The following is a 21816-nucleotide window of genomic DNA, read 5'->3' as shown; positions in this document are numbered from 1 at the left end:
CATCATAATTGTGAACAAAAGATAACAAAATCTATTTACATGTAGGATTGGGGATTGACTAACAATCTGATCATGAAATTAGATACAGATTGTAAAAACGTACCAGGACCTTTTTTTTTTTACTAAGGGATGCTAACCCATGTGATACCTTACAGCCCATACAAATGAAGGGGGTCTTACAGTGCCATAACATATCATAGCAACACTTAGTAAACATGTCACTAAAGGTTGATTGATGCTTTAATCTCTCAAAAGATAAAATTACTTTCACTGATGTTTGTTCCTGTTTAAATATAATGAGGCCAAATACATGTTCCTGTTTCAGTTTGTGTACACTTTTCAATGTTTTAGAGGCACTTGTAGCAGTGTAGGGCTTGGAAGGTTTCACTTGACTGGGTCCATGGGATCTGGAGGCCTGATGTCCCCTTGCTCTTCAAGTATGTTGCCAGTAATTGTGTCACTGCTGTTTTTAGGAGGTACAGCTACCTCTTGCTGCGGTATCTCAGAGTCAGACTGAGTGTTGATCTGGGGTTGGAACAGAAGGATGTAGCACTTAGGAAGGAAGTAAAACCCAAGGATGCCTGAGGCACTGATGATCCCTGAAAATATCTGGAAGAGTGGCACCAGCTTCCCCTTGCTTGTGGCATAGGTGGGGATGAAGAAGATCCAAGCCACAAAGTAGATCAGCATGGCATAGGTAATCTGCTTGGCATGGTTAAGTTTCTGGCTGGGGCTTTGACCCAGGAAGGTACACATGAAGCAAAGCAGCGCCAAAAATCCATTAAAAAACAGAAGTAAGCCAAACCCTGTGAATGAGCCCTCCTTACACTCGATCACTAAGGAAGAAGCAGAAACACCTGAGTTCTCCAGCACTGATGGAGGATCCCAGTAAAACCAGGCCCAACACAGCCCTACCTGAGCAAGGAGACTGAGTAGAAGGCACAGGTAAGTGATACAGCCTTGAAAACAGGCACTTCGTGAGCCGCACAAGTTTGAAACTTCCAAGGATTTTCCCAGAAGAAGTGCCAAGCAAACGGTGAAGCTGCCAGAGAAAATTGGCTGCCGCACTAGACAGCGGAAAGCATTGGGCTTGCCAATGAACAGGTGGCAGCTAAAGAGAGAGAATGCTAATGAGACCAGTAGGACAAGGCTGGAGATCCAGCCAGTGGCTTTCACAATGGGAGTGCAGCATTTCGCGGTGAAAGTGACAAACACAAAAGCAATGAAGAGGAGGATTAGGCTGCCCAGGCTGGTCATGACAATGGTGATGGTGTCTTTCCAATCCAAATACTCAATGACTCTGTTATGACATTGGGTGCTCATTTCAGAGGACCACTGGTGGCGGAGGCAAGGGGTGCAAGTAGAAGGATCTGGAATAAACATATAGAAATAATTCACAAAACAAGGCAAGGCTGCCCCCATCCTGAGCAATAACATGTTCAAGAGTAATGTTATTAGGTCTGCACCTGTTCTATGCAATAATAGAGCCTTTGGTGTAGTGAAGGTGTGCAATGTAATGTGTTACAGGATTCTTTATCATTGGAAAATGAAAGGAGAGAATGGTAGTTAAATCCCTTACCAGCACTCATGTTCTGAAAGTATCCAGTGGGGCAGTTTTCACACAGGTAGCAGCAGGTGCAGTAATGCTGTATCTGCCTTCTCTGGCCAGGCTCACACTGCTGAGAGCAGTTAGATAGGGTGATCTGGAAACAAAGTAGGAAGATCATCACAGGCAACAGTTGTATTACTCTAATGATCTGTGGGGTATCTCTACGTTATCCCATATATCATTTAAAGCCATGTCTGGAATAATCTTCAGTTTTGTGTCTCAGTTTGCTCATGCACCTTATGATTATAGACTGGATCTGATTATGTTGTTATAAATTGCATACATTCCCATGATATTCATTAATTACTATCACATTTTATTTGTCTAATTATTACACCATTAAACCAAGTTCCATGTATTCCCCCACAATTTCTTGAAATTCAAATAAAATAAATGTGTCATTCCATATCCTTCAAGATAAGTAACATTGGTGTAACAATGTTGTTCCCCTACTTCCAATATGTGCTTTCTGATCATCCCCCAAAAGATACATAAATATGTTGGGATTTTTGGTTGTTGCATATAACTTGTTATATACCGCTCACCACATAATCACGATAAATCATGAATCATGTAATAACAGTCGGTGCAAAAGGGATAATGATAACAGACAAAAACATACAAGGAGACAGAGATTCTCCAACAAAAGATCCCAGTTAGCTGCACAACAGGACTGAAAATATATTAAGGGTTTGAATTCCCCACCTCCTAATAGGTACTTGGGCTCTAAAGGGTGCCAATAAGTAACCGCTCCCAGCACTGTGGGAGGACAATTACCACTAAAACTGCCCTTGGGCAGAAAATAATAAATACTTTATTGTTAATCAAAATACGACGCAGTAACACAAACTCAGAACAGATAAAAACACTTAAAACTTAAATCACTGGTGAATAGGGTACAGGGATATCTAGGATAAATCCAACTAGGTACAGATAAGTATTAACCCTACCCTTTTGATTTTTGGTTGTTACCTGTTTTCCTTCCACATGCCACTGAATTAAACTGCTATTTACTTTCAACAGGTTTCCTATTGAGTCATAGGAACCAATGACCTGAAAGTCAGGGGAGTCGCTTATGGATTTCCATTTCCATGTGATCAGTTCGTATGCAGCCGGAGGATCTCCTGTGTTGCTAATGTAAATAGGTGTTGAATCAATGGTGACATTGACTCTTATCATCTCCTCCATCAGCTGTAAAACATGGGGCAATAGTCATTATATAAGTAATTAGCTAAAAAGTAGGATCTCAGTTTCTATTGATCATATGTAATGTTTCACTCATCTGTCAGTTTCAATACTATATTGCTATGGCACGTATTACCTATCAAATAGTACACAAGGTCATTAAAGAGGCAATCAACGCAGTTTCCCCTCTTCCCCCCCCCCCCCCCCTTCCTTTTTCCCCCCATTGAAATATAGCAGGAGGTCTCCGGAGCGGAATCTCATTAATTTCAGCTCCAGGGGCCCCCTGCTTCCGGAGATACTTACCTCTGAAGGGGGTGCTGGTATCTCCCTGCTTTATAAAGCTCTGCATCACTTGGGCCAATAGGAAGCCGCACTGCATGATGTCACAGCTTCCTATTGGCCCGTACCACTCGGGAGCTTTGAAAAGCAGCCATAATGTAAACCCAATACCCTGCTGAAGTGGCTACCGGCACCCTCTACGGAAGTATGCATCTGCGGAAGTAGGGGGTCTCCAGAGCTGAAACTAAGGGGGTTCAGCTCTGGAGACCCCCTGCTTCAATCCTATGTTAATATATATATATATATATATATATTCTAATATTGAACTCCATTTCAGCTCTCAGGCAAAGGTTACTTTCATCATCAGCACAGAAAGTATCAAAGTCTATAACTAGGTTAAGGAAACATGAAAACTTTTGCACTGGAAAAAGCCACACATTTGGCAGCTTCTGTCAAATTAATGGTTATAAGTCTTGGGCTATGTGCTCAGCAGGACATAATGCATTGGGCTCCCTGCACCCCCACCCCACCTCCTCCCCCCCTAAAATGAATTCTCACTGCCCTGGAAAGATGATTTGTCTTGTATGTAAAACTATTTCTTGTGGTGTACTGTACAGTCATAAAGTCATACATACCTGCCATGGGGATATCTGTGTGCTCATATCGCATAAGCAAGCACTCTGGTTGCAACAGAGAAGTTGATGCAGTGCATTAGCAATTATATAAACAGCAGCATAGGCATTAAAAGTCCTCCTGTAGGAGCTGCTACCCAACAGGTTGGTGGCATTGGCGAGTGTCAGATTCTGACATTCTAGGCATAACTGGATATCGCCTTCATTCGAGCGGTCCTGGATAGGTGCTGGGTCTGAAGTCTTGTCTTTCAGTATCCCCTCCACATATTCTCTAAATCCTGGAATGTGCCCACTCCTCACCGCAAAACCAATGAAGGTGCCCAAACTGACAAGATTAGGAATTGAGGCAATCATGTCAGAGGTGGACCAGCCATCATCAGCAACCCAAACTTTACCTGTAATGTTCCTCTGGATCAGTGCCCGCATCAGCTTTTCCACAGAGGCGTCACTAGCAAACAAGACTGTGACATTGGCATGGGAATTCTTCAGATTGTCCATAATCTTGGATATCTCTTTCTCAGAGGCTCTTGTGGGGATTAGGCCCCTGTAAGCAATGCAAGTCTCTGAAGCTGTAGCCAGTTCAGTAAAATGCTCCATTCGTGAGCGACCATATGGGTCATTGGATGCAAGAACAGATATCCAGTTCCAGTGGAAGTGGGTGACCAGCTTGACTAGTGCCTCTGCCTGGGACTTTGAAGACGGAGCTGTCCGAAAAAAGGAGAGGGAGCCAAGTGTCATGGATTCACTCGGTGGTGAATAGCTAACCTAGGAATTGAAGAGAGAAAAGGCCCAGAAGTCACTACTTGTGTGGGACCTTCTATATCTGAAACCAAATACACAAAAAGATACTTACTGGCCTTACAGCCAAAGATTATAAGCCACACAGGCCCTAAATAACATTGATGGAAGCTATGACTCACCTGAAATGCATGTAATGGTAAATATCTGTAAGAGATAGATGATAGTGTTCTTTGAGGAATCCCAAGATTAATCATACAGTTATGAAACCTCTATGGGCTTGGAAGGCTCTTACCTGGGGAATGGGGACAAAGTTCAACAGCCGAGCTCCTCCCAAGATGGCATCAGAGCTTCCAGGATGGATAACAGCCACCACTCGGCTTGTGTAGCCTGTGGGGTTTTGTAAGACCAAGCCAAGAGCTGCCCTCACAGACACCAGGCTGTCAGAACAGGTGTCGTACAAGTCATAACCGAGGGTGACATTTGGCAGAAGGGATGTGGAATTGTTGATTTCATGAACGGCATATTTCATGGCTAGTAAATGCTGGTAGCCTGGGGCATAAAAACTGTACAAGAAAGAGCTGGTTAGTCATGATTCATTTAAAAATGTATTCCAAAGAGTATGACAGTTATATTGCTAACATTGCTCGTTCCCCACACTCCCTATGTGGACAAGGTGACCTCTCACTTCCCTGAAGGAGGGTAAAATTGCTGTATCTTATAAGCAATGTCCTTCAGGAGACCCTGATAACGTTACTCAAGTTCCTGTATTTGCCTGGACCTCATTTATCAAAGCGATGGGATTGGATTCCCTAGACTAACGTTTTCCAGACACAGTTCACCAACAATAGAATGCATAGACCTGTTGTATTACTTCCACTGTGCTGTATGTATCTGAGTATGAATAATAATGTTTCATCATCAATTCTGTAGATTTATGAAAGGTAGAATTAATTCATTTTCTGGTATAATATTTGATAATATCCCTGAAAATTGTTGAATAATTTTGATCACTGTACACATCATTAAACACATATAGAGGCCTACTGTGGGTTTCAAAGTCTCTGAAAAGGTGTTCAAAATTTTTCATTAACATTGATGTAGGGGCTCTTTAATAAAGTGCGATAGCACTGCTTTCACCACTTTCACACTTTATTGAATACGCTCCATAGATTCCAACAAATGGATTACACTTTGTTTGAAGCACTGCCAAGCTGTTACAGGAACAACACAGACACTCTCCATAGTGAATGTCTCACACAAAGAAGAGGTCAGAAGGTAGTGTTCTACCGTATAAACAAATCAGTGCTGCAAAGAGTACAACCAATTCCATATGGAACAGCAGTATGACAATTCCTACCCTATTAATCTCTCTAATGGAAAAAGGACAGGTGGAATATGTTATGAGCCAGAAGTTCTTACTTTGTACAGATGGGTACATCCACTTGGAACTCATTCTTCAGGTAGAGTATATCGGAATGAATAGGGAACAGTCCACCAATCACATAGTCACCTGGTGTGGAGAACATGTTGGCCTGTTGATTAGGGGCTACTCCAGCAAGCCTGATGGCCAAAAACAGAAATTGAACTCTTAGAATCACCATTCCAAACATAGTAGAAGAAGACATTCCACCTGAAAGACAAAACAAAGACAGAGGACACACAAGAGGTTTCTTTAAAGGACATAGGAATATTGTGTATAGAGTTCTTCAGTCCCTTGTAGATCTAAATCTATTTGCCCTAGAGACACTCACCACACACGACATGTATCTACCTTGGGGACAGAGAGTAAGCACAAGTTACTGAGGTATCCTCTTCCCCTATGTCATCGTGGTTGAGAATAGATATTTGGCAGTCAAATGAGGGAAGGTGCTGTATTCAAATATCCATGCAAATAAAGTCAGCCTCAGGATTCCCTCCATCAAATACAAGCTGAATTTTTGTCATCAGCCCATCAGAAGAGATATAATGACCGGGAGAGAGGGCTGTGTAAGTAGTTGTACTTAAACCATCCAAGTCATTAAATCAGCCGAGGACTGTACAATAAATATTTAATCTTTTCACTGTACATTGGAAAAAATATATATTTTTTTTTCACTTGGGAACAATAAACAATTTCTATTTAACAGTTGTTTAGTCATATTTTCTGATAATTGTCTCATATAAATTTGATTAAAGTGATTAAATTGTGAAGGTGTTAGGGCCTTACAGATTATCACTACTTTTGTTTTTGCAAACCAACATTGATTTCTTTATTTTAAAAAAAGATGGTTTCTTCCTTTTTGTTATGGAAACATGAACATACCACACATTGTTTATTAGATTAAGGCTTAAAAGACCATAATATTGAACTTTATTAATTGAAATTGGGTGCAGTATCTATACTTTTTCAATAGCTTGTTGACCAAAGAAGGTAAGTAGTGTGTGTGTGTGTGTGTGTGTGTGTGTATGTGTGTATATATATATATATATATATATATATATATATATATATATATATATATATATATATATATGTAGCCATGCTGTAAAATGGACTGCAGTCATCTCTCCTGCTGGCAGTAAGGCCTGGTAAGTTATGGGAATGCCAGCAGTAATTATGGAGGTTTGCCCTCACACCCTGGTGAGGTGCCCTATGTATGGATGGGAGTGGCCACATACTCTGAATCCATAATTAGTGATGTCAGAGTTGTGCCTGCCCCCAGAGGATACATAAGGCACAGCACTGCTCAAAAGTTAGTTGGTTGTAGTTGTTGGAGTAAGGAGCAAGTCTGAGTACAGACTTGGGAGGAGGCGGCTCATTAGGCTGTAACTAATGGCCCGGGAAATGATAAAGAGACATTAGACTACCGGAGCCGAGACTGTGACCAGGGACCTGGCACAGGGAATATCTCCCTGAGGGGAGATAGGGAATCCACCAGATTGGGAAGACATACCTTTCAAAGGGCAGTGCAGTTGAGTTCCTGTCAGTGGAGTTCCTGTTGTTGTGCTGCCTTTGTTCAGTAAGAGGCACGTGAAGGTCTGCAACAGTGTTGCAGTAGTCTCATGCTAGCTGTGAGTCTGTGCAGCTAGAAGCAGACAGGCTGGTGAATCTCCCTTAGGGGAGAGGTGGAAACAAATCTATTAGAGAAGGGACCTTCCTAATGGAGTGCAGCAGTGAGATGAGCGGCTGAGTACGACCGCTGTGAGGGGCAGCTGGCCCACATCTCTTACAATAAAGATGACCTTATTCGATCATACCCTCGTGTGTAAGTGTGGAGTGATTACACAGAGGAAGGCACCACAGAGGAGTTCCTCACCAGGACCATCCCCGAGCGGACGCTGGGATCCTGATGAGGTGGAGGCGCTGCACTGGATATAGGTAGGACTCATACACACTACCTCAGGTGCCTGTCTGGGTTGGCAATCCCCACACAACATCATGCGGGAGACTCAGGAGTCCTGTTGCCAACAGGTGCACCACCAGACACTACACTGTAATGGGGACTGGTTAGACCACAGGGGCCAATGTGAGATTGGGTGGGTCAGGCTAGGCCAGAAAACCCGTTACATATATATAATATATATCTTTTTATTGGACCTAGTAAAAACATCCTACTTTCACTTAGGTGTGAAATTAGCTAAATAGATTTTTGTATGAAATTAAATTCAATTCCCTTACATCTCGGCCCTCATCCACAAATACCTACCTACATGCCCCCTACATACTGCCCATGACATCCGCCTTTCCTCCCACATTATAACATCCTCACAACTATCTGCAAGATTCTCCCATGCTGCCCTCTCTCTCACGAATTCCATATCCGTACCATCAGACTCTCCCCCAGCTTTCAGATGTTGAAAAACTCCCCAAAAACTCACATTTTCAAGAAAGCCTACACGCCATACTTCTAATATACAACGCCCTTCCCATTCCAACCTAGGGTTGCCGGTTGGATTCTCCAAAAATACTGGACACAATGGTGAAAGGTGCGACACGCTGAAGACACACACACCTCTCTCTCCACTCCACACTGTTTCTTCCTATCCTTGGTCCCACCCTCAGGCTCCTGATACCTGCTCCTGACTGGCTGTACTACCCAGCAGCAGCCAATCAGGATGGAGGAAACTGCCCAGGCTCCTAGCAACTGACTTGCTCTCCCTGCTTGGGGCACTCCCACGCCCCCCCCCCCAAGCCAGGTGACTATGTTCAGAGAGGTAATACCGGACACATACATGTCCAGTATTACCTCAAATGTTCTACTGGACACAGTGACCAAATACAGGAGAGTCTGGTTCAATACCAGACACCAGGAACCCTTCTCCAACCAGCTGTGCAGCTGGACCAATCTCCACCCTATGTAACATCCACCCCCCCCCACCCGCTCCCCCAAAACCTTAATGGCTTCAGCTGTCAGACCGGGCCACATTCTAACCTGAGCCACACCTTATCCTACAATGAGCAGCCACCTTACCTTCTTGTTTCAACATTATCCCTCATTCCCTCCAGCCTGTAAGCTCTCACAAGCAAGGCCCCCATTATCTCTTTGTAGCTTGTTTGTGCATGTTTGTCCTCACTTGTATGGAACTGTTTATGTTTTTGTAATATAGATAACTCTGTGCCCCATTTTACCGCGCTGCGGAATATGTTGGTGCTTCACAAATAAACGATAATAATAACACATTGTGTTTGATGTCAAGCTGTGAACTTCTTGTGAAGTCTGTGATAAAGTTGGACTAAAAATGTCTGCCAAATGTTTTAATACATCTGTTTTAGTTCAAACTCATATCTTTCTTAGTACAAATACTACAAATAAAACTACTGGTACTGTGATTCCTCCAGAGAGCACAATGCCCTTTAGACTTAATTCTTAAAGCGCCTATGCTAAACCTAACTAAACTCATTTAAAATGAGCGCACCTCATTGCTAGACAGAGAGGTTTACACCAATTCAGACGTGGTGGATTTTTTTGATGCAAATACTGTACAGGCGGGGAAAGTGATGCACTGAGAAGTGATACCTGATACATTTCATTAGAATCTGTACATCATGTAATTCATCCCTTGCTGTCTCCTCTGGAAGTGAAATAGTTAACAGACTCCCCCCCCCCCCAAAAAAAAATACCACCTGCTTGTTTACCAATTAGAAATCACACTAATAACCGTTCAACAACCTTCAACCTTCAACAAGACTCTTTCTGTGTCTTCGGGATCTGCTGTGACACTAGTGTCCTTTTTAACTCTCTGGCAGAGCAAGTCAAGGGAACATTAGACCCTCCTCATTTAGCTCCCAAATATCCATGATACGAACAATCCTGGTTTCCTTTTTTAACATACTTGAATCCGTAGTAGGTGCCGGTAGTAGCTCTGGCTGGGCTGTATGGGGCTATGAAAATGGTGGTTTAAATGTCCCGCGGGACAATAGGAAGCGGTGACTTCATCCCGAGACCTTTAAACCAGTGTAGTTGCGACCGTCACCCCTACGGAGGTAAGTATATCAGGAAGCAGGGGGTCCGCAGAGTGGAAATGAGCATGATTCAGCACCAGAAACCCCCTGCTTCCCACATAAGGGGGAAATAAACCACGTCTTTGCATATGCGCCTTTACATGCTGGCCAGAATGCACATTAAAATAAAAAATTGCAATGTCAAAAGATATATTGAAAAATGTGCAACATTCCGACAGCTGTAGTGGCACCTCATTTATTCTGAGTAGTGATGAAAAAAGCTCAGCGTTATCTGTAGATACGTAGATAAATAAATCACACAGTTCAGCTGAGGGCTGCAGAGACTTACTGTAATTTAAGATCCTGCTTAGGTAAAACAAGACGAAAGATACATTTCTGCATGATCAGCAGCAGGTAATCTCTTACCACAGGGCGACCTGCATGCCGATGTTGTGTATGATCGGTAGAACTTAGTTCATATATTTAAAGCAGCAATCCTTCCCCAATTATTTTCACACAATGGGAACCAGCGGGTACTTTGGAGCTGAAGTAACAGAGTTTAAATCTCCCCTCCAGGGGCAATGAAATGGCTGCCAAATCTCTGGGCCAATAGGAAGCCGCAGCATCACCGGTCACTGCTTCCTATTGGACGGTTATTTCAACCGCCTTTCAAAAACAGGAAGTCATACAAATAACGTCACCATTAAGTATCTTGGGAACCAGAGAGTCTCTGGAGCCGAAAATGGTGCAATTCAGGTTTGGAGGGCCCTTTGGTTCCAATCCTGTAAAATAGGGAGTGTCCATGCTGGAACACATGAAATCTCAATTGCCACTCAAGACGCTGTGGGAAAAGATCTGAGCAATGTTAGAATCTAACATACGTTATCGTCTTTGTTTACCCTTATTATTCAGATGAAATTATCTGCATTTATTATAACTGCATGTTGTTGTATTAATCTTTCTGAAACCGAAGCACTGTATTTTTGTATGTTAAAGCTAACCTTTAATAAGTAATAATTTGGGCTCTGAATAAACTGATGCCCGCTTTGTAGAGTAATTTACATTTTCAGACACATTTTGCTACAACAGATTTATGATTACGTGCATAGTTTTTTTTTTAAATACAGGGACCGCAGACTCTGCAAATAATGACATGTTTCATATTTCTTTGGTGGTGGCTGCGGGTTAAAGAGATATATTGTAACAAAGTAAAGGTAAATACTAAGTAATTTGAAGTACCTTGCGCAGAAGAAAGGTGAGCAGTTAGTTATGTGTGTATTAACTCTGGTTGCATATATGTCACATGTTCACATGTGAGTCTTTAGTGACAGATGGTATATTGGGACGGATTATGGGGAGATATTAATCCTCTCAGGATCCATGCATGGAGAAAAGGGAATACGCTGGATAGCTGTGTGTATTAACCTTGGTCCCATATACAGGTCACAGGTATGCTGTACATGGCACATCATACCACTGACGGGTAAACAGGTTGATTCAGACTCATGGAGGTTTATCAGTGTCTCCTGGCTGCATACCTGAGGCAAAACTAGTGCAAACAATACTGCAGCCGATTTCTAATTGGAAAAAAATCTATTTATTTCAATGGGATAGTTTTTATTAATCAATCTGGTGATATTTCTGTGCACCAGTCAGAACACTTTGATAAATCACCCTCATGGAGTGTGAAATAACAAGCTAGAAACCAGCAGAAATGGGACAAAATGTAAGTTAAATCCACCTCTATGTTACAGTATTTAAAAACAATTATTTTCAAAGGTATCAATAATCACTTGGATTTCATGTATTAACACATCACAGTCATTAATGCACTCTGGTCTTTAATTAACTGTAACAGAAGAATTGCGTAGAACTCAATTACAATCAATGCATTTCGATCCCAAATGTAATTGATTATGATTGTATTATAATAATTCAATGTATGATCTATTTTCTCATCTAGTGTCGCTGGGACATAGAATTATACAGGCTCCATATTACACAGTCTAATGTTGGTACTTGGTGCATAGATAGTCAAATGTCACAAGCTCTTGATTCAAATTGGTTTCCTGCTTTAAATACTTCACCGGTAACGCCTTCTCATTCAATAGATTTTTACTCCATAGTAAGTTGAATGCCTTGACTCTCTTCCAAAAGTGCAGCCATTCAGAACACGTGAGGCTCACTCATATAGCAATTAATAACATGAATTTATACTCAAAAACTCAAAAACATCTCAGATTATGTCACGTATGGCACACCTGTGAGCATGTGACCTGTATATGGGTCAAGGGTTAATACACAGCTCTTTGCTGGCCCAATTTTTACCTTCCGCATAAGTCCTTCAAATGAACAATATCTCCCGTCAATCCATCCCAATTTAACATCAGTCACAGACAGCACACGATTTACATATGCAACCAGGGTTAACACACACGGCTACTCTAGCCAACTCACCTTTCTCCTGCACAAAGTACTTTCAATGAGTTAATATTTACCCTTTACAAGATTGCAAGCATATCCATCAACTCCACCACCCAAGAAATATGCAAATAAAATTTATATCTATCTGCCAGGGTCTAAGGTCCCTATTTATTAAAGAAAAACTATGCACTTAACACACAAACATCTGTTGTAGCAAAATGTGTCCGAAAATGTAGACTCTCTACAAAGCATGTAAACAGTTAATTCAGAGCCCAAAGCATCACTTGTTAAAGTTTTGTTTTATATATAAAAAAATAGAGTGCTTAAGTTACAGAAAAAGATTATTACAAGAACATATACTTGCAATAAATGCAGAACCGTTTCTTGAAATAAAAGGATAACACAGAAATCCCTATACAGTACGTTACCATATGTCATAGGTTTTTCCCAGAGACGTAACTGGCGTAGGAAAGATGAGAACTCACGTGTCTGACCCCAAAACACACTTCTTGTTGAATTCTGATTTTCATATTACATTGGTGTATGTACTGTTTCTTCCCCATTTGAAACCACAAAAGCCAACTCCTGTCGTAAATCAGCCCTGGCTAATACTGTAGTTTTATGACTTAGAAAAAAACAACTCTTCTTTGTGACGTTTAAAAGTTGGCTCAATATATGAAAGGCCTCATAACTTTATGGCCATAATACTTAGACACGGGAGTCATATCAATAGGTTCAGGTGAGTTTGCTGAATGTAATAATACTAATTATGACCGACATGCTCCTAAATTTGAGTGACAAATTGATATCTGTCCCTTGCCACCACCTAAATGTCAAGTGTTTGGCCTTATTGCATCTGTCTCCTTGCAACAGGTACAAATATCTAAACATACTTCAGAATAGATATCATCACATGATATCCTAATTTTTAATAAAGTCCTCCAACTATTGTAAGTGGTAACCTGTTTGTCACCTCTCTCTGTGATGCACAGGGGATATTTCAAGAATGTTACGGTTTCCTTGTGGCTGACAGCCCAGGATATGGCGATCGTCCACAGCCTTCTAAACGGTACATACAGTATATTTCACCTCTAGTGGGACATCGGTGATACCCCCCCCACCCCCGCACCCCCAATTAAGCCCTCTTTGTAGATCAGCACAGACACAGGAAGGGTCTTGACCTGTCATAAAAACGATTTCTTTGTATTTTAAAGTCAAACTGTAGCCACATTAACCCCTGAAGTACCAGATTGATTAGAAAACTTAATATCTCCTGCCATGTTTATTACAGATGACATCTGTGTTTTCAATTTTGATTGCTTTGCATCATCTTTTTGGAATTATATTTCTGGTGAAAAGCCTAGTTCCACTAATTTATAAATAAAGAAAAGAAGAAATCCACTTACAATCATCTTACAAGAAAGAAGTGGCTGCAGTTGGACAGTGAAGAGTTTCCCCACCTACTACTAACCTCTCAACAGGTCTGGCAAGCAGAAAGCATTTTATAAAGCTCGAAGGAACATTGGAATTGTATTATGGCAAAAACATTTGCCCACCTTTGTAACATTTGTGTCCCATTATTTTATTGTACTATTGTACTTAGAAGATAACAGTCTATGCTCATGTGTAACCTAGCAAAGAACGTTGCTAGGGTTCCAGTGTTGCAGCGATCAAGAACCATAACTTTGCTTTTTCAAATTTTTGTGATGTTTCAGGGACACGTACAATGTAAATAGACCCTGGTAAGTAGGACTGTAAGTACGTGGCCCATATCTAACAGTGGCACAAACTGCCATCACCAGTGCTTACATACCTAAATACACTTACACAAATCTGCGCATACATACAGACACCCCAGATTGTTACACTGTTGGACACAGAGAATACTGACTCTCCTCACAGCCGCACTCACACACACACTGCCATGTCACATCGGGTGTTAGATCATGGGGCAGATCCGACTGATCGGCCCGTAGGGCAGGCACACCACACACTAGACTCGACCCGCAGTTGTGGTTGCATATCCTGTCCGGAATGTCATCTCTGAGAATAGAACAGTTGTTGGCTTTCTCGCTCAGAAGTGTCATTTCTAAGAGCCGGACAGTTGCTAGCTTTTCCTGCTCAGAACAGTTTGCTGTTTCACTTCTGTGCAGGCGACAAACTAAAACAGCATATATTAGAAGAATAAAACTAGCATATTATTTTAACCCTCTCAGTCCCTGAAGCGAATAAAGCTGGCATGTATTATTTTAATCCTTACATTCCCTGAAGAGAATAAAGCTGGCATATATTATTTTAATCCTTACATCGGACCAGTATCCTGAGTCTATCCATGATTTCAGGAGTCTCCCAGTCATCCCAGGGGAATGTCTAAACATTGAGGCCCTGATGCTGGGGCTCACTGGGGATATCTCCAGTCACCCGTAGTAGGCCTGTTTAAAGCAGGTACAGGCATACCCTGCTTTAAGGACACTCACTTTAAGTACACTCGCGAGTAAGTACATATCGCCCAATAGTCAAGCGGCAGCTCACGCATGCGCCCGTCAGCACGTCCTGAATAGCAATACTGGCTCCCTACCTGTACGGAAGCTGTGCGCAAGCGGGGAGACTATAGAGCATGTTACAAATGCATTATTTACATCAGTTATGCATGTATATGACGATTGCAGTACAGCACATGCATCGATAAGTGGGAAAAAAGGGAGTGCTTCACTTTAAGTACATTTTCGCTTTACATACATGCTCCGGTCCCATTGCGTACGTTAATGCGGGGTATGCCTGTACTGTACTTTACTGTGCGCCATCAATGCTAAACATTTTCCTGTTTGCAGCTATCCTTCGCTTGTTTTGTTTTTGTTCCACTAGTTTATCCTGGTAATTCCTACCCATCCTAAATGGTACTATAGAATGTGGTAAATGTATGTAAATTTTGTTTTTCCTGAACTATGGTCACGTATAAGTATTATTATTTTTTTTATGATTAGGCTTCATCTAATTGTGATAATAGTAATATGAAGCTTGTGAAGGCTTTAACTTGTTTTTTTATCAAAATATTACACATATACCACGGTCTGTGATTGATCAACTGATTTAGCTCTATTACATTTTATGAAATTGGTCAAATGAAATAAGATATCTATCAGGAGTAGCCAACCTGACTGGGAATTGGAGCCAGAATTTCCTGTCTCATTGTCAAACTGTCACACAGGGCTGCAGACAGATTTTCCCCCCCTCCCCCCGTGTCGCCGGTCGTGCGAGCCGCCCCATTTCACACCTCACAAGCCCCCTCTATTTCTCCCCTCTTCCCATCTATTTCTCTCCCCTCTGTCTCTCTCACCCCCTCTCACTCTCCCCCCATCCATCAATTACCCCACTCACTCAATCCCCCCCCCACAAAATACATACCAAAAGAAACCCCAACCCCCTAAATACATACAGTATAACCCCCCACCCCAAGTACATAGCAACAAAAACAAAAAACAAATACAGCACATATAATCCCCTCCGAAATACATATAGAAATACACCCCCCTCCGTAATACATTTAAAAATACACCCACCCCCCAATACATATTAAAAATACACCCACCCCCTTTAATACATATTAAAAATACACCCACCCCCAATACATAATAAAAAATTCACCTACCCACCCCCAATACATAATAAAAAATTCACCTACCCACCCCCAATACATAATAAAAAATACACCCGCCCCCACTACATATAAAAATTCCCCCAGCCCCTTCAATACATATACAAATACCCCCATCACTTGTCCCAGCTGTACCCCCCTGCTGCCACAATAAGAGAAACATTCAAATGAATACCTGTATACACTGACACAGAGCATACCCTGACCGTGCCATTGTGTATGTGTTTATATTAATTATACTTATTCTCTATTCCATTGCATAAATACCTCACGGCTCCACACATGGAAACAACAATAACCACAATCGTCTTTTCGGAAAGTTTTATATAGTAATCTAGCAAGTCTTTGTTATTGGAGAACATAAGTATTGTTTAGTTTACTTTTTATGTGTATTTTATTTTATTATTATGTGTATAACATTGTTTGTATGATTGACATTTAATACACCATTTAGGTTGTAATTGGTGACACAACAAAGAGTGTTTACCTCATTAGAATTAGCTAATTGTTTTTTTTTTAATTTTCATATATAACAATCTAGCAAACATAAGTATTTTTATGTGTATTTTTAGATATATTTTATTATTATGTGTATAATACTGTCTGTATGATCGGCATTAAATGCACCATTTAGGTTGTAATTAGTGACATAACAAATAGTGAGAGACCTCATTAGAATTAGCCAATTAGATTGCGTTTTGGCTAAGCACATAGGTATATAACCCAGTAGTGACGCACAAGATGGCCACTCCTGATGAAGCTGCCAATCAAGCGCAGCGAAACGCGTTGAGTTTTGGACCATTTTAGGATCCGTAGAGGAGGAGAGAGGAGAGGGAACCCGGAAGCAGCGTGCGTGTCAGCGTGGATGTCCAACCCGGGAAAGGGGAAGTGACGTCAATCGAAGCCGCGGACGCAGGGAACAGCTGCAGTGAGGTTGCGACGAACTGCAAGCTGTGTTGCCCTGTCTATCCAAATGCCCGATATATGCTGATACCATGTAAGCCTCCATTTGTATTTGTGTGCTGATAAATTCGTCTATTGTCTGCATGTAACGATGCGCGGAACACGCCCCCTGCGGCGTGTCCCTTCCTTACCTGTTTACTTCTGATCGCCGCCCTCTAGCTGCAAGTCAAGTTCCTGTGTCTTTAAGGATTCTGAAGCAAGCAACGCCATCTTGCTTTCTGGCAAACCCTGCCCTCTTCCTCCTGACAGGAAGTAAGCCTCTCTTTGACTTTCTCTCTGCTATTAGTCATTTGCTGCCTGCCCTGGTGTCTGCTAGTACTCATTGCATACTGTTCCTGCCTGGACCTCCTTGGGACCTTTACTTATCTCCTGTGGATTCCGGAAGACTGGGACAGTCACTCATACTACTGAGGTTAGTTTACCGTCGGGTAGTGTAGGTACCTGCTTAGTAGGGTTCACCTTGATGTGGTAGCAGGCTTATAATTCCTTGGCCAATGGATTAGACTCAGAACCCTTATGTTTATTTAGTTTCGCTGCACCTTGCTGTTTTTGTTACTATGCCTTTAAGAAGTCTGGACGTTCTCCAAGAAGCAATTCCCTTCTCTGGATGTTACCTTGTGCTCTGGACTCCATGCCCATGTTCCTGGTTTCCGTTTCCAGACTCCCGTGCTGAAGCGTTGGCTTCCCACAACCCCCACGTTGGTGCCTGAGAACGCTCTGTTGTGAGAGCATGCGCGCACATGCAGCTGGATCACTCGTGTCTCTGAGTAGGCACCGCACATCCGGACGCGTCGCGCATTCTCATGCACGTGGCGCGGTCACGTGACTACGTGCGCCGATCCCCAGCTGCGCGGCAACTTACTCCCTTCGTATCCCCTGCGGCCTCCCCACCTCGCTAACGGGTCCTTCCCTTTCCCTGCGCTTGTGAGGAGAGCACAAGTGTGACACTGCACTATTGGTTCTCTTCTTCTGTTAGAGATCCTGAAGGTTCCTGTGCATTACCCCTGGAAGAATATGCCACTATGTTGAATTTTGCCTACTATTCTGCTCCACTTGTGAGTAGATTACTTATAGATCACCTAATTTTGTTATCACATTTATTACTATATTGCACCATGTGATTTTTCTTTATTTCATGGCACCCATCTGGCTCCCCTACTGTTTGAGAACATTGTGTAGTGCCGTCAGGTTATGCTCTGTGTCACTGTGTAGTGCCGTCTTTGTTAGTGTGTAGTGCCGTCAGGTTAAACTCTGTTTAACTGTATTGTGCGGAGTATAACTTGACAGCACTATACAGTGCCAGATTATGTAGTCAGCAGCAGTACACACTGACACAGGACATAACCTGACGGCACTCTACACTGATACAGGGTATAACCTGACACAGAGTACAAGTGGGAGGGGGGGCGAGGGAAGGAGGGGGTTATACATGGGAAGGGGGCAGTGCGCAAATTAAGGGGCAGGCTGTCCGGCACTTGCCCAGGGTGCCAACAGAAAAAGGGTGCAGCGCACTCCGATCCTGCCATCTTTAAATGTGCGAGTCCTGTGCAGCCTCGTCAATGTGGAAGGACATATAAAGATAGCGCTTCGGAGTGGCGGGCGCGGGTGGGACATGGACCTGCGGCGGCTGCGATGTGGGACAGGGCGTGCAGTACCTGTTCCACACTGCTGCACTGTCACTGTCTTGCACTGCTGCACTGTCACTGTCCCGCATGGTCGAGTGCACTTGTCAATGTCCCTTTCTGCTGCTGCTGCTGCTCAGAGTCCAACGCCCACCGCTCCGACGCTCCATCTTTAAATGTCCCTCAACATAGATGAAGCTATGCAGGACTAAGGCCTCGCTCAGACAGGCCGTGTTGCGACGTGCGCACGTCCGTCTCAAATTCAGGTTGTTCGATGGGAGTTTTCAAACTGAAAACTCCACCGGCGGCAAAGTGCAGCAGACATTTTGCCGCCACAACCCGAATTGAAATTTGCGGCTACAGTCGCGTGATGCGAGCTGGTTCAACCAATAAAGGCGAACCAGCTCCGTGACGTGTTCGTCATGTCCCCAAACGACGGGACTAAACTCCTGCAGTTTGAGCAAAGATCGCTGGGCTACAGGAGTGCACGGCGGAGGGGCGAACGCAAGAACGCTGACGTAGCAGCCTGTCTGAGCGAGGCCTTAGGTCTCGTTCAGGGTGCTGGCTTCGGAGAGAGGGCGTGCTGACGTGCGTGCGGCCGTCCGACACAATGTATTCAAATTGAATTGTGGTTGTCAGGGTAGCAGCTGCCCTGTCTCCGAAGTACGGAGTTGACGCTGGCTACAGTTTCAATAACAACCCAAGTCATTTTTTGAAGCTGCAGCAGCGTCACTGGGACCTCGGCAGCCAATGAAATCATTTTTGAGAATGATTTAAAGACAGCAGCTTCGATCCCTAAGCTGCTGTCTGTAGCCCCGCCCCCTCCCCGCCTCCTCAACTCTTGAAAAAGTCTGTTGGGGAGGATGTGCACACATCGCCCAGCAGACTGCCGCGCGCACCCTGAACGAGGCCTTAGACATTTAAAGATGGAGAGGGGGTCAGAGCACTCGCGTGGAAAAGTCACCTTTTTGCCGCCTCCTCTTTCAGCATCGTGGCGTCCTGTGGTGATGTGGCACGCTGCTGTTTAGCCTGCGTGGGGCGCAGTACTGTCTCGGTGGGGGGGGGGGGGGGGTGGAATAGGGGGTGACATGGGGCAGTGGGGGCAAGGAGGGGATGGGGGAAGTTGGGAGGACATGTGACAAGGAGGTGACAGGAGGGCAGTGCGGCGATTGTCCCTACCTTGCTTTCCAGTCTCTTCAGCCAGCACCACGTGGAGCTCTCAGCAGGCAGGGTGTATATTCAGTGTTAGTCACATATTTTATGTGCTAAACTGTAGGCTCTTTTCTGTGAGCCATTCACACTAGTTTTATTGAGCGCCCAAAGCTGAGGCTTTTCTATATTTGTTATATGTTAGGGGTATCATTTTGTATGTCCCCTTGTTTTCCAATTGAAGCCTTGGAGTATATATCATTGATATTATTAGGTTTGTGTAGTCAACTTGTTTTAGTTGATTTTTTGGGAGCCCACCAGGGGTCACTGGTCCAAAGGAACTCAGGAGAAGAGCTGGTTAGGGAGATTTCTGGCTTTTCCTCTTCCATGTCTCTATGGTCTCTACAGTCAGTGGGGAAGAGTGGTGCATCTGTATACAGTCTAGGACGTTTGGCCGCAACCAAAACCCCGCCGGGACAATTCACCCTGATGTCCACCCCGCGCACACACGTGCCTGACCGCCCACTCCGACAAGCCATGTCTGATAAGTGCATGTTTAAATGTCCCACACAGGATCGCTACACTGCCTAGACCTGCCGCTCCGACACGCCATCTTTAAATGTCCGGCGCAAGACATTTAAACATGCACTTATCAGACCTGGCTTGTCGGAGCAGTCGGGCATGGCAGATCTGGCTTGTCCAGCGGCGAGCTGCCCTCGCTGCCAGGCGACGTGTCCTGGCCGTGGAGAGCCGGCGACATTTTGGTTGCGGCAAAACATTATCTGTATATGGGGGGAGGGGAGGCGGGGAATATACCGGCCCAGACCTAATGGAAAATCTGCCACTGCCAAAGGGGTTAATAAATTGAGACTATACACATGAAAACCTTAAATAACATAATCCACTCTAAAAAAAAAAACTACCTTGTCTAACACAGCAGATACAAACTGACAGGATGAACAGTTAAGTAGTATAAACAGCTTACTTTCAGAATAAAATGCTGACAAACTTTTTAGTATAACATTTATTTATTCTAAAATAATTATTGATTCTGAATATTAATTTATAATTTACATAGTTGTATGACCTGAACAGTAAGTCCACCCAGCCCTAGATTTCGCACATTAATTTCTTTGCTGCCAACAGAAGTTAAACACAGCTCCTCACCCTAGCGAAACCTATGTCAGGGTTAAGTAACTTTTTTTTGCCTTGGATAAATATTATTTTATTTGAACCTCTTCTTTTGAGGCCCTGGTTCAAGGTGGTATTCCGAGTGTGGCTGATTATTCAAGCTGTTAAACATATTAATGTCTTGAATGAGGTAATTATATGGTTTCAAACCAGTCTCCTGACTCCTTAACACTACTAACAAATCACCTCATTTGTGGTCAAGCCGCTTCATACATACGCTTCATACATACGCTTCATTTGCAGCTTTACTACACCTGCATTAAAAGACTTGGAAGACAAACTGCCTCATGTGTAACTAATATGAGGTGCTTTGTCATTAGTTACATTTTGTAACTTTGCCATCCTCTTTCACCATTGAAATAGAAATTAAATGAGCTAGAGAAATGGACTTCTTAATGTCTTGTTTGTTCTGACCAAAATGTAAGTTTAAATCAGATCTTCAACAAGACCGCCAACAAGTCATAGTGAGACAGAGCATTAGCGCACCACGTCTTGCTCATTTCAATTTTGTTTTTATTTCACTTTTGTTTTGGATGTTCCACAAATTCTACCTCCAGTCACCTGCAAATAAAATAATACCTATGCAAAATAACAGGCGGCTTCAGCTCCAGTGACAGTGAGTGATCATAACTTTGCATTTCCAAGTTTTTTTTAATGGTTCAAGGAAATGTACTAGTTTGTAATGAGGCGACTTTAAAATGTGTCTTTCGAAACAGAAATAACACTGAAATGCTCTATGACATTGGGCATGTTGAGGTTTATGTTTGAACCTAATAGTGAGTGTCTGTGTTTTTTACTGCACAAAAAACCTGTGAAGATCCATGGGAGCACTGAGCTGTGTGACTGATTTACAGTGTGGTCCCGGTGTAGTTTGGATCAAGTGTGGAGTTATAACCAGGAGAGTGGTGGGCAGCGTGTATTACTAGCATTGGTATGTGAGCGTG

General features: G+C 43.0%; 1 protein-coding gene across 1 annotated transcript; it reads right to left on the bottom strand.

Annotated features, from left to right (window-relative positions):
- Nucleotides 1-384: 384 nt before the first annotated feature.
- On the bottom strand, nt 385-20460 carry TAS1R3 (taste 1 receptor member 3). Its single transcript, XM_075606615.1, has 8 exons — nt 20340-20460; nt 5866-6076; nt 4739-5009; nt 4626-4650; nt 3709-4409; nt 2582-2800; nt 1580-1703; nt 385-1370 (listed from the first exon to the last, which is right to left on the bottom strand). Exons 1-8 carry the CDS (start codon nt 20458-20460, stop codon nt 385-387), a joined length of 2658 nt encoding a protein of 885 aa, XP_075462730.1.
- Nucleotides 20461-21816: the final 1356 nt, after the last annotated feature.

The sequence above is a fragment of the Ascaphus truei genome, chromosome 6, assembly GCF_040206685.1.
Source record: "Ascaphus truei isolate aAscTru1 chromosome 6, aAscTru1.hap1, whole genome shotgun sequence".
Taxonomy (NCBI): Eukaryota; Metazoa; Chordata; class Amphibia; order Anura; family Ascaphidae; genus Ascaphus; species Ascaphus truei.
This window is presented reverse-complemented; position numbering and strand designations above follow the sequence as displayed.